General features: G+C 31.9%; 1 protein-coding gene across 1 annotated transcript in view; it reads right to left on the bottom strand.

The window, feature by feature from the left end:
• LOC106102211 (papilin-like) overlaps window positions 1-11,985 on the bottom strand; it is a 44,780-nt gene extending 32,795 nt beyond the window's left edge. The window contains exons 1-6 of the mRNA XM_013281630.1: window positions 11,863-11,985; window positions 8,980-9,203; window positions 6,447-6,513; window positions 5,752-5,867; window positions 1,240-1,342; window positions 357-465 (exon numbers count right to left, since the gene is read on the bottom strand). Of these exons, the coding sequence (XP_013137084.1) occupies window positions 357-465; window positions 1,240-1,342; window positions 5,752-5,867; window positions 6,447-6,513; window positions 8,980-9,023 (439 nt within the window). The 5' untranslated portion in view covers window positions 9,024-9,203; window positions 11,863-11,985. The remainder of the gene's footprint in view (window positions 1-356; window positions 466-1,239; window positions 1,343-5,751; window positions 5,868-6,446; window positions 6,514-8,979; window positions 9,204-11,862) is intronic.
• Between the last annotated feature and the right edge of the window lie 2,371 nt (window positions 11,986-14,356).

Genomic DNA, 14,356 nt, shown 5'->3' with positions numbered 1-14,356 from the left:
AATAATGCATGCACATATAAAAGCATAAAAGTTATAAATATTTTTTACTAAGTTTGCTATGCTGAATGGATAAGGCATGCTCAGTTATGTGCTTATTACTGTTTAGCAATAAGAGCTGATATTCTGCAAATGCCTTTTGTGGCAGCGTTTTTGAATATGTTGTGTTGAAATTTTTTACTCATATCGAAGTCTACCGATTCCACATTTGGTATGAATACGAGTAGTGTGTCTATTTAACTAGATATACGATTATAACAATCTCTGGTAAGTGTAGTAAAGCTTAAAATATTCTAATATATACACAACAAGCAAAGATAGCTGCGGCTGTACTGTCCCAGATTATGGCTTTCACTCACCATCGATGTACGGCACCCAGCTGTAGAAGCGGCCGTGGAAAGGTCTCCCGTCGTAAGCTGCGCATTGCTCACTGCGCATATCTTGTGACTCCTCGCCAACTGAGCAAGGCTAAATAAAAATATCCATTAATATAACTAATTTATAATGTCGTCGGTCCCTATGTAAACTTAAGTAAGTGCAAAAATTAAATTAAATCACAATGAAATTAAGCATAGATATAGATTGTCAGGAAGAATACATTGGTTACTTGCTTTTGTTTTTTTTTTTATTCCAAACGGACGGAGTCGCGGGCAAAAGCTAGTGATAAATAATATAAGCGAGATAGCAGATCGTTGTAATTAACTAATAAATTCTTACGAAAACAAAATAATTGAAAATTTACAGTCTTGTATAGAATCTATAACGTATTAGACGGAACAATAGTAATGACGGAAACATTTACGACGCATAAGATCGTAAATCGGAACAAAGCGAGCGTATAGCACTTTTATACTTACACGCTTCTCCACGGAACGTATCGATTGAACAAATCATTACGGGTAATGAGCCTGTATAGAATGTGGCAAATATTTGGTTTGGATTTCAGTTGAAAGTAATTAAAAATTAAGAAAAGAAAAAAAGGTTGCTTGCACGTTTTCTAAAGGCGTCTAAATTTAAATTAACATAACAAAGTGAAAAGAGTTGTAATTTTGTATGTATTGAAATAACTCAAAAAGTACGGGGCCGATTTTAAAAAATACTTTCACCATTAAAAAGCTACGTTATCAGCGAGTAACATAACCTATGTCTTAATATGTTTTACATGATTTCGACATGTGAATAGTCAATGAAGATGTGATCAATGATATTGAAGATTTTTTAATAATTAATTGATTGTCTTACACTAGTGTTGCACTCGTGGTATCGTCTGCTAACGCCAGGGCAGTCTGCACGCTGGATCCTTACAGAACCTTCTATAGTCCCATTCGTAAGGATCTTACGCTTTCTGGAACAATTGAAACATGAATCACTCAAAAAAGTCACTTGACAGAGTTCCTGCTCTAATAAAAGTGTGGCCAAATTATTTTTCATTAAATCTACCTACACCAATATTTTAAAGCGGAAAGATTTGTATTTTGTATGTATAGAAATAGGTCAAAAACTACGGGGCCTTTTCCAAAAATTCTTACATCATTAAAAAGGTACAGTATAAGTGAGTAACATAGCATAGGTGATATTTTTTATTACTTTTTTAAATTTCACGTGGACGAAGTCGCGAGCAACAGCTACTTATGTATATATAAATAGTTACTATTTAATTTATATCTTAATTCGAAACGTAAGTCTTTTGTTTTGCTACTCCAAAAGCGTTCAGTCGCACAGTAAATCATAAAATCCAGTTAACAAAAATAAAACCAGTTAAAAAACTGTTACTTTTATTATTTAGAATACTATATGATTAATATTCAGTAAAGAATATCTAGCGATAAATCTTCTTAATTGTAATTACGTTATAAGTTACAGGAGAATAATAAAAGCAATAAGACATGATGCGGCGCTGGCAAAGGACCTCATAATATCAACGCCGCTCGTTACGGAAAATAAGACATGTTGTTCACCGTATTCGATGTTATGACGATGCTATACAGACACCTATAGTATTTCTTTTTATTTAAGTAAAAATGTTTTGGATACTAAAATGATATAGGCAACAATATCTTAGCTATCTATATGGTTCTTAATAAACAGAAGTGTTGTGGTTAAAATTAAATCTTGATAAGCAATGCGATATTTCCATTTATCTCTTACTCTGTGTTCAATCTTTATAGGCTTTCTAATCTAATTAAATGTGCTGATATTTTATTATTTCTTAGATAAGTTGGTGTTAGTGGTAACAGCTGTTATTAATTATTGTGCGTACTATGATTTATATCCTGGTACCAAATTAGTTTTTACTTATTCTACATATAATGTGTAAAAATAAAACAATAACAGAATATTATTTCCTTCTTGTAATAGATGGAATGATATGCAATTTTTCTTTATAGGTACAAAACGAATTTTTTAATTATTATTGTTAAAGTTTTATTGTACTATTTTTTCAAACTTATAAAATGGATTACTTTACTGTAGATTAGTGTGTACTATCTGCAGTTCTTTTGTTTTCTAGTCAAGTCTATAACTACATTTTAACAATACCTTAAAAGTCACCATTTTAAAAGCTATGTTTAAAAGTATCGTTTTTTATTACTCTGTGCGTTCAATATTTTATCCCAGTATTTATAAGTAGATGACAACGATAGTTCACTGTAAAATCAGTTATCTGTCTTAAAAAAAAAAAGATGTAGCGTCTAACAATTCACCGCAAGTGTCCGAACAATATTTCATTCCGTTCGGTCAGTTATTACTGACCGAATGGAACGGAGTTCAGAACTTATGACAAATGACGTCGAACTTAATTTGTCGAGAATGTTACACCGCAACTTACCAGCAGGATACTTTGTACGTCTCTAATGAAGGAATTTATATTAAAGCACTTTAAATAATTTATTTCATAGGAATGAACGAGAAATATTTGACATTTATGATTCATATGCAATGTGCTCCAGTTTACTACTAATACTTACCTATAAGTAGGAATTATTATGCTTATAAACTGCTTCAAAAGTTTAAAACGATCGCAGTAATTGAATACTAAGGACTTAACGACTCTGAGTACGTAAGTAACAAGTGAAGATAACCAAACTTGGACAAACCTAAAATTTCCTTGATAATCTTAACTAAGCAACCCTTATCAGTCATTAAAAAGTTCATCATGAGTGCCTATTTTTCTATATAGATAAAGGAATGTTATCTTAGTGTTATCGAATCTTATTCTGGCCACGATCACCGTTGCCACCTTTTCTAATTAAGAGTGACGGAATGTTGATTGCCTACTTAACAAGCCAAGCACTCCGTATCTGTTCGTATTAATCCTGAACGATATGCTTTAACAATTATCTCAAGTCGCATTTGTAAACAAATACAGCCTGCGTGACTAACGGTTTTGACGGTTATCGAACTGATGATTAATCTTATGGATTTCGAATGGGAGTCAAAATATTTATAATTAGACGTGTAACACGAGGGCAACTACGAAGAGAGAAAACAGATTATGAAGGCTAAACTCAACTCTTTTTTATATAAATAAATTAACGCATGACCACAAACCGCACCTAGACTCTTATGATCTTTTTTTTTTTATAGACTTTATTGTAGACTTCAAAATGTAAAATAAATATCAAATTAATACGAATAAGACGATATTAAAGATACATTCCCCTTTATCCGTAGCTTGGTATATGAGATGACGACGCCTGTGCTGTCATAGATTATGAAATTAACAGATAGTCATTTCCTGAACATAACACTATAATTTCAGAATTATAGTATAAAAAGTAAAGAATGAAATTGCATTAAGATACACTCATGCATGCTGGCCGCAACGGAACATCAATAAAAAAACACTCTATAGTTCGAAATAGTGGCGCGAACGCTTGATATAATTGACAGTAATCGCGAGCTCATTACTGGCAACACCGACACTGATGTGTGTCAATCACGGTGTGCAATCAATGGTCGCACAATAACAGCTTGTTACAGCCCAGCGCTATGGGGTTTCCATTACCTTAATTTAGTCTATAAAAAGCGAACACGACTATGGTTAGGCGTGCTTAACCCTTGACCCTTAACGAGCACTTAGCGATTTTTTCGAAATTCTTACACGCAGTTTGAACCTAACTTCTTTAATCCTTTTAGATTATAGATTACTCGTAAATTGCATTTTAAGTTATACATTTTAGTTTTTGTGGCATTAAAATATTATTTATACTATTATAATAAAGCGTAAACACACACATCTTTGTTGCCTAAGATGTCAGCAATTACAGCATATTTTTGAATAATTCTTCTTTTAATAAAAAGCCCTACACTTACGTCACGCTTTAGGCTATAAATTTTTACGCCATTAAAGTTAGGGGGTTAATATTTTGGATAAAAACCCTTATGTGGGAAAGAGACCATAAGTTGCTGCCAAGCAAGATTGCCAAGGTTTGTCATGTCATGTTATTTTGACATTTGCAATTGACAATTTGACACATTTAAACAATACAATAATTTTATGCCGATTAAATCACACGGGAACAGCTAGTATGTTACAAAACACTAAAATTAGAATCTCACGTATTTTTTCTGAACTAGTTCAGTATTTTATTTAATTACTAGCTTGCGCCCGCGACTCCATCCGCGGGGAATTATAAAAATTGACAAAAATAGCCTATGTGTTTTACCAAACTATCCTCTACATCCATGCCAAATTTTATCGAGATCCGTTCAGCAGTTTAGACTACAAACTCTAACAAACATCCATCCATCCGTCTAAACTTTCGCATTTATTATATTAGTAAGATTTCAAGGGGTACAAAATTCTCTTGTCCTTCTGATTGTAAATACAAAAGTTATAAGTTTCGAATAAATTAGAATTATACATTGATATTGAGCCAAGTTAACACTTTGTACTTATATCTACACTAATATTATAAAGATAAAAGATTTGGATTTTTGTCTGTATTCGATTACGAAAAAACTACTGGGCCGATTTTAAAAATTCTTTCACTCTTCGATATTTAGTTTATCTGTGTGTAGCATAGGCTACATTTTTTTAATTGCACGCGGACGAAGTCGCTAGTATTAAACGTTTACAATGTAATATTTTGTTTAAATCCCATAAACCGCGTCATTGTCTCAGAAAACAAGATGACTAACCAACAGTAGCTTTGTTGCATAAATCCACGTAATATTTGACATGAAATATGAATGAACGAGCTCGTAAATAAGAGAGAGTTATGGTTTTCAACACGACCTATATATCACCTACACTATGTATTTAAACTGTTAACTACAATGTTTAATTTTGAATTTAAAAGTACATTTACATCATTTTATCATCCAAGGACAGTAAAGTATATATTTAGATATTAAATTAGTTATATAACTTAAACTTTAAGTTAGCAATAAAGTATCATTTATTGTAAATGGCTTACTGAGAGTGTACGCACAACTTTGATTAAACTATCGCACAATTATTTAGTCGCGCTTTGATTCCTATGAGCTTATATGGAAGTGCGAGCACTACTCAATTTTAGTTGTGCAGCTAAACAGATGAATTGGTTGAGAAACATTTGACAATCGCACAACAGTTGTCCGACAGTTTAGTGTAAGCACGTTCTTATGATTCGATAGTCCGTAGATATAGATTGAAAATGTGAAACAAAACAAATGAAGTTTACAAGATGCAAAAAAACATATTCATCTACTTAACGTTTCTTGTTTTAAGCTACTTTGATTTGCTTTTATTTGTACTAATTTGTTTTATACCTTGGAAGGCATTCACGTTCTTGTACTGCCACTCCTCCACCACAGGTCCTTGAACATGGTCCCCAGTTGCTCCAAGATGTCCACGCGTAAGCGCTACCCAGCGACTGCTCTAACGCCTGAAATGTGAAAAGGAAAAATAAAAATTTGTATCTTCAAAATATCCTAAATTCCCTGTAACAAAATGGTGAATAAACAAAAGTGAAAAGTCAAATTTATAACAAAATTTTGTCAAATTTTATGTCATACTAATACTAATATTATAAAAAGGAAGGAGTTGTATTTTAAATTATTGATATAACTCAAAAACTACTGGGCCGATTGCAAAAATAATTTACCATTAAAAAGCTATGTTATCACTTAGTAACATAGGCTACGATTTTATTATATTTTAATTTGCCGACGAAGTCGCGAGTTACAGCCAGTGTTACAAAAGTTACGTATATTATAAATGAATGTATGCAAACGTGTTTACAGAAGCATCTTAAGAGGTTTGAAGCCTTTGCGTGTGTTAATTAATCATTCATGTCAAATTAAATTACTATATAACTTCTTGAGGTAACCTTCTAAAACAACCTTCTCTGTGGAAGCTTATAAATTTTAAGTTATCGTATCATTTCCACCTTTTAAATAAAACAAACAAAGATAACTTTATAATTTTTAGGTTTTCAGAAAAAATACAATTTTTAATTGATTACCTGAAGAGAATCAGCAACGATGTTCGTAGCCATTGTTAGTATGACCATCTGCACAGCAACCGCAGCCCTGGAAATAAACATTGAAACCAAACTTTAGTATGAAATAAACTTTGTAGACTAAGGTTAATGAGGTTACCTAAACAGAATTATTATAAAACTATTCTATATGTTTCTAATTTCTAAAGCACATAAAGAATTTGTAATTTAAATGTAAAAAGTGCAATCGATAGTAATCAATCGCATTCTATTATTTTTAATATTTATTTACTCAAAGTTAAAAATTTGTTAACTCCAAAAGTAAATTTTGATATACCTTCAAAAAATATCGTGATATTTGATTTTATACTTTAAATATTTAAACAAATATTTTACACTTTACGCTTATAAACTACCTTCTTTGAATTACCGTGGAATTATATCTCATTTTAATTTCCATAGATCACTTTCCCACAGCCCATAGAGATGTCTGACCATAAACACTGGTGATGCAAACTTAAATTGTCATAAACAAACGGTGGCTCTGCCAAGATTTACTCGACACGACGTGGGTGACTGAATATGGCACAGATTTCCTGACATACCTATTTACTTTGCTTTCACGATTCCGTCATACTCTTTATTTAATAGGGCTGCCATCGTGGGAATTTTTTCTTCGTTAAATAAGTTATATTTATACTCTAATCAGCATGGTGTATATATAAATTATTCAAAGAGCACCGCATGTTACATATTACATATGATTCCTTGTATACTATGTTTACATGCATAAATAAAAATTTACGTACTTTTTCTTGTGACAAAATATTTATTACTAACTATTGGTCGCGACTACGTCCGCATGTCAATAAAATATATGTTGCGGATAATGCAGCTTTTTAATGGTGTAAGAATTTTTTAAATCGGCTCACTAGTTACTGAGTTATTTCAATTCATAAAAAAATACAAATCTTTTATCTTTCTAATATCAGTATAGATTAGTTTAGAAGTATAAAAAGTATGAAGAACCAAATATTTTTAAATTTTGTCTTTATAAAGAAAAATCTGGTTAAAAAGGCATTGTTTGTTTACATTCAGTAGGCCATATAGTTTGAGAACCGCTGACCTATAGGGTCACAACACCCACGCTGCTCTCAGAGTTTTACGCAACCAGACATCTCCATTAGAGATTCAAACCCGGGCGATACAAGCATCGCACCCGCGTCTCCATAACAACCATCAAACGACTGTAAAACGCCTTAATGAACGTCTTAAGTGCCTTATAAAGTGCCAATCGCCGTTATTCCGATGTTAATTCACTTTCGATCCATAAACACAAAAAATGTCGCCCTGTTTATGCTTCAATGATTCAGTTGAACAATTACGTATTCAAATATTTAAACAAATATTTCAATTTATAAGTTAGTGTTAAATGCATAGAGTTTCTGAATAAATAGACTATATTTTAATGCGATAATTGCTTCAATATCAACATATTGTATAGGAATTAACTAAAAACAAAACTAATTATATCTGTAAATACTTTTAATCTTCATAATACTAATATTATAAATGCAGAAGTTTGGATTGATGGCTGGATGGATCTAGAACATAGTCTGGAAGAACACATAGGTTACTTATCTTTTTTTAATTCCGCGCAGACGGAGTCGCAGGCTAGTATTAAATACAAATGAATCTGTTATGCACGTGGACAACTACGTCATATTTACATAAGTATCCAAATACTTTGCTCCTTCAGAACACATAAACGCATCCATAAACAAACTGAACGAGGCGGTAAAAATAACATGAAGTTCAAAAGTGACGCCATCTTGATTTATCATCGGAAACAGTTAGTAGGTGAGGTTCACACGACCAGGACTATCTTTACGACCGATGACACTTGACCTTATTTTTTTAATCCTGTGTAAGCGCGTGCGCAGTGAATGGAGCGTATAATTTATGTTTACTTTTACTCTCTAAGGAGTCTCGAATGGACGTCGGAAAAAAGGTTTACCGTTTCGAGCACGTATAAAAATATTTGTTATGGATAAACACTTGTGTAGGCCGATAGGTTAGAGTGATGGATATTTACTCGCTGTCAGTCTGAATGCGTTTCGAATATAAATCAATCCTTAAAAACGCAGTTTCTGCAAATACGGTATACTGTAAGAACATCGGAAGTAATCTATACTTACGTTATAAAGAGGAAAGATTTGCATTATTGTATGTATAGAAATAACTCAAAAAATACTGGGCCAATTTTAAAACTTATTTCACCGTTAGAAAGGTAATTTATCTGTGAGTAACAAAAGCTATGTTTTTTTTTTAATCTTCACGGGAACAAAGTCGCGAGCAACAGCTAGATAAAATGTAATTCGAATCAAGAAAACATTTTTACCAGACGCGAAAATGAATTTAATCTAATAAATTTTTACCGATGTCTTTACAAGGCAACATTGTTACGATAGTTTAATATGATAGAGTGCATTCTAGTACAATTAGACATTATTACAAAATAATAGTTATCGTTATTTTATTAAAACAAAAAACTTACCAAAAGGACTTGTTTTTCGATGTTGAATGTCCCCGTGGCTCCATTTTATTTCACTGATAACTTACATTCCAGCACTTTAGTTCTCTCTTGTCCATCTTAATAACTCAGTATGTAACATTTATAATTTTTAAATAATTATAGACTCCACTAAAATTTGTTCGTAGTACATCGTATGGTTGAATCCTTGAGTATCCTAGGAGCAGCCCTTAGCAGACTTCTATGACCTAGAACAAAAGACGAAGTTCACCTGACATAACTATATTTTTGGTTATATAATTTTTATTGTGGGTAATTTGAAATGTAATAATTTGTGAAAACCTTACTGAAATTCTAACATAAAATACCCTATTTCTTAACATGTACAATATTTTTCAATTCGATTTGACGTCTGATTTTACATGACTCAAATGTTTTATAACTTATCTGCAAAATTAAAAAAATAAGACAAAAGTGAGTTGCCTATGTATTCTTCCAGACTATGCTCTACATCTATGCCAAGTTTAATCGAGATCCGTTCAGCAATTTAGGCTACAAACTGTAACAAACATCTATCCATCGGGTCATTTATTCGTAATACGATTAAGTAATGACCGAACTAGTCAATTATCCTAGAGCAATAGGATATATTGTCATTTAAAAAGATAGAAACGAGCACGTGATAATATTTCTTTATCCATGGAAGAATGTGGTGGGCAGAGAAGATTAAGAGATTAAACGCTTCTCGTTTTCTACAACAGATGCGTGTCTCCGGTCAGAGTTTATCAGTTAATAAAACACCGTATAAAGTATATCTATTTACAACACAAGACCCGGCGGATTAATAAAAATATCCCAATAGCTCGGACACTTGAGAAAGAGGAAGTAATAAGATAAGAAAACAAACAATGTACCGTGTGAACAATGACTCACATCGATGGAAGAAAGCTCACTTGAACGTGAATGAGAATTTTTATATGAATGTTAGATCTTAAAGGCGATTGTTTTTTGTTTATTTTATGATTAAATAGTGAATCAAAAGGTGGCCTGGTATTTTTGAATCCTAGTAATGTAGTAACTACAAGCAAACCTAATATAAAAAAGCAGGAAACATCTTTCGACTGCATGCACTTTCTTCAGGTGGGATCGTGGTCATGCACTTAACAACAGTTAAAAAACAAAAAAAAAACAAAAGTGCGCTCTTGTCTATTACAATTTGAAACTACAATGATGATTTTATTGCTGCTTTTAGTAAGGAAGTTCCTAAATCAATTTGTTTAAAACCTAACTTTAAATCATAAGTAACGATAAGTAAACCAAGTAGTGTCATGATTAGTGTTCTGTTTAAGACTAAATATTCTTATATGATATACATTATCTGTTCACGTAAACAAGAAAGGTAAATATTCTGGCGATGGCGTTGATAACGTCTTACGCCACACCATACCTCCGGATACGTTATCGCCATGTTGCGTATTAATTATACGAAAAACAAATGATACGATGACCTGTTTAGATTTGCAGGAAAACAGACAAAGCGGGCGCACACCTTTGACTAAACTATCGCACAACAGTTGTGCGATAGTTGTTTGTTTCGTAGCCAATTCAACTGTTTACTTGCACACGTAAAAATCGAGTAGTGTACTTCCATATAAACTAATAGGAAACAAAGCGAGACCAAACAGTTGTGCGATAATAATATCAGGTACACTTTGTTTCAGCTAAACCTTTGAGTTATTGACAAGTGTAAAACTGGAGTAAAAAATTAAGGCAAAGGTTAAGAGAAAAAGTAAAAATAAAGAAAAAAAATGAAAATAAAAGTATACCTTTCAACTATTAACTAATATGTAGTCAACCAAGATAATCAATAATAATATTATACAAAATATACAAAATTTACTAAAATAAATTATAGTTATTAAACAACGCACTCACGACCCTGTACCAAGGGTGCGATCACGTATAACTAATTTGCACGGTCGTGACATACTCTTGTATTATCATCCTTAAACCATAGCTTCACATAGACAGGACTAGTATGAGCTATCAAATGTTAGACGTAATTTCTTGATTCTAAATTACTTTAACTCTAAAATACATGATTTTTTTTTTATTTTATTATGAAATAAACATTTCAGTATAAGTTTAGATTCACAGATTAAGGGAAAGATAATTTAAAAAATTATTGATTTTAACAAAAACTACACTTTTGTTTGTAGATTTTTGGCAACAATATGCATTTAAGGGTTAACTATTAAATCATTAATTTATTCATTGATAGAGCAAGAGATTAAGGTAAATCAAAAGCTACTAAATAGGCTAAATGAGGCCGGTTCATATCATTGCGTTAACATAGCTAAGGTAAATAAAACGAAAGATTGAATTGGGTCATCTCATGCAACCGTGGCGATGCTCTTTCATGTAGCACGCGCCACAAAAAAACACGTTTGTGTTAAACGATAACAAAGCTTGGATTTATTTTACTACCAACCTTTATTATCTAACTGCTGAACTCTATAATCAATTTGGAACACTAAAGTTTAAATAGTAAGTCAAGAAATACTTCCGTTTGCTTAAATCGTAGACTTAAGCTGAAAGTTTTCAATTGAAATGATGGTATAATATGAAGTATAATTATACAATTTTATAACAATCGTTATTTGTTAATACCTACTTATAATAAAAGCAATTTTTAATTTGTAATTTTAATTAGATATGTAATTTTATTAAGTTTAAAATTTTTAGCATTCGTAGGATATCTTAATTATATTAACTAGCTCGCCTGTAAAGTGCGGTTGAAATTTTCAAAAGTTCATAAAAAAAGTCAAAATAAAATAAATGAACTATTAGAAAAATCAATGAAGACAACATTTTAACATGTTTATAATAGAAAAATAAACAACTTACATTAACATTCACACAAATATCTTGATATATTTTTTTAAATCTGTACTCCAACTGAAAACTTTTTAACCTACAAATTTTTCGATATGCGCGAAGGGTCTAACGCACTGAACTAGAGTGTGCCCGTGTAGGTTGCTATGGATCGACTGGGCAGTGCAGTACTGTCAGTAAAACCATGCCTCGTGAAGAGGAAATAGTCTCCGCTGAAGATTGCTTTGTAACACCGATGGGTCCTGCCGTGAAATTATCACTTAAGCCGCATTCGCACGGAAAATTATTTCAAACTTACCATAGATGATGTGCTAAGAGTACTATAAACTTCATCTAACTACGAGAAAGCTTTGCTATGAAGGTTCCAAGTTAAAATAATTTAGCATACACACAACGCGTTAACTCGGAGATATGTATAAAATTGTTATATTACGATTATTTCACAAATATTTAGAAAAAATAACGAAAAACTTACAATTCCTCCCAAAACATGTATGTTTATAATTACGTTAACTTCTAAATTAATTAACTGCCAGTGTCTTAACTTTATAAATAACTAAAACGAATACTAATCATAACGAATTCTTCATTTAAAGTGCACACACACTATTCCACTTCTAAACGCAACAGTAATAAGACAATAATACAGCAGCACAATCCACACAAGTGATAATTATTATGTATTGGCCGAGTATCGAACTCCGGTTACTGAAACTGTAAAAATCTCATTCGTCATTCAATTGTTAGGGTGGCATAAACGTCGTCGGCAATCATGTTTTGTTATCCTAATTATGATGCAGGCAAACAATAGAATGATGTGGTCTCTTAAATGTTGTTAATAACATACACAGTTTATCTAATGTTTTGGTTATATTATATTACGATCATTTAATGAAAGGATCATAAGAATATTATCCTTTTTTCTGCAATTTAACAAGTAAATTAAAAAGTATTGTAAAAGTTTGCATTTTTAATTAATTCTCCGACAACTTAATACCACTTGGGCGCTTAAGGATAAGTTACTAGGGGTGTCTTAATAGGAAGTAGTTACATTCAAGTAGCCACTTGTCACTAAACCTTGCGCGACCTCTTTAGATGCTCTTGTGTTTGACCCTGAAATATATGTCATAGACATCTTAGAAAATTTACTAAACACCGTAATAGATTCTAGTTTATTTTTCAAAAGTAAAGGTGTCAGTGAACATTATAAAACGGTCTTTTAATTCTGATGTCAAAAATCAATTTACAAAATCAGTTGTGTTGATTATCATCATTAACTTGCGTTAAAAATAACACCATACACGATCGATACCACTTTTCTATAATATATTCAAAATCGAAGTCGTTTTTAATGTTACCAAATTCCCGCAATACATCGACGCATGCTTTCCTTTCACCGTCACTCTTGGTGGTCTAATAGCCATAGTATTTCATTACTTCGCCGCTAAGTCTGTTTTACCGCTGATAAACTTTTATTGTCCTCAACACGGCCTATTTCACTTTGTTCCATTAGATAATAGATAACTGTTGTGAAAATACATACGTTACACGGGGTTTTTATTGGCTTTTGTACATCATGCTACTATTTCACATACATTCTACATTTAAAAATTGTTGTAAAAAATACGAGAAATACGCAAATAACTAATGGATTTAAACACACTGTATATGAATGAAAATCATTAAGAGAAAGTTGTCCTTGAATAAGGTCGTGATCTATCGTGAGATTTGTTCGTAGTCCTAATTAAAATTGAAGTATACACTTATGTCGTAACACGACGTACGATTCTAGTACCCACTTGAACAAATAATCGATATCAAATTCAATTAAGGCATCGATAGAAAAAATATAACTATACATTTTAGACGCATATCAGGCACCAATGAGAAAGGGATATTGAGAGAGGGCGCACACCATTGACTAAACTATCTCTGTTGTTCGATTGTCAATTAGTTAGCAGCTAATACAACTGTTTAGTTGCACAACTAAAAGCTCACAGGTATCAAAGCAGTTTTGCGATAGTTTAGTTTCAAGTGTGCGCTCGCTCTTAAATAATATTCAACACATAACTATACATTATTGCAGACTTACTCCTAACATTCAAATTTTACGTGTGATTAAAACGGCTTCTATTAAAAATGTAGTTCTAAAATAAATTACTTATAAAAAGCAAGTTAGTTAAATACAGTTTAGTCAATATTTTTGACCGACTTCCCAAAAGAAGGAGGTATTCAATTCGACGGTATTTTTTTTTTTATTTTTTTTTTATGTGTGTTAACGTAAGTTAATAACTCCGCCGCTAGTGGACCGATTTGGATAATTCTTTTTTTATCCGAAAGGTAATGCTTGCAGGTGGGTCCCATTTTTTTTGTTACAATTATTTTTACTTTGAAGTCGGTGTCAATCAATGTAGATTCATTACTTAATTGTTACTATACTTTCAATTGTCAATTGTTATGGTAAAAATGTGGAAACCCTTACGTAGAAATATCTCTGGATACCTTG

This window comes from Papilio polytes, unplaced genomic scaffold, assembly GCF_000836215.1.
Source record: "Papilio polytes unplaced genomic scaffold, Ppol_1.0 DF823923.1, whole genome shotgun sequence".
Lineage (NCBI taxonomy): Eukaryota > Metazoa > Arthropoda > Insecta > Lepidoptera > Papilionidae > Papilio > Papilio polytes.
Note: the sequence above shows the minus strand (reverse complement) of the source record. Positions and strands in the feature narration are given on the sequence as shown.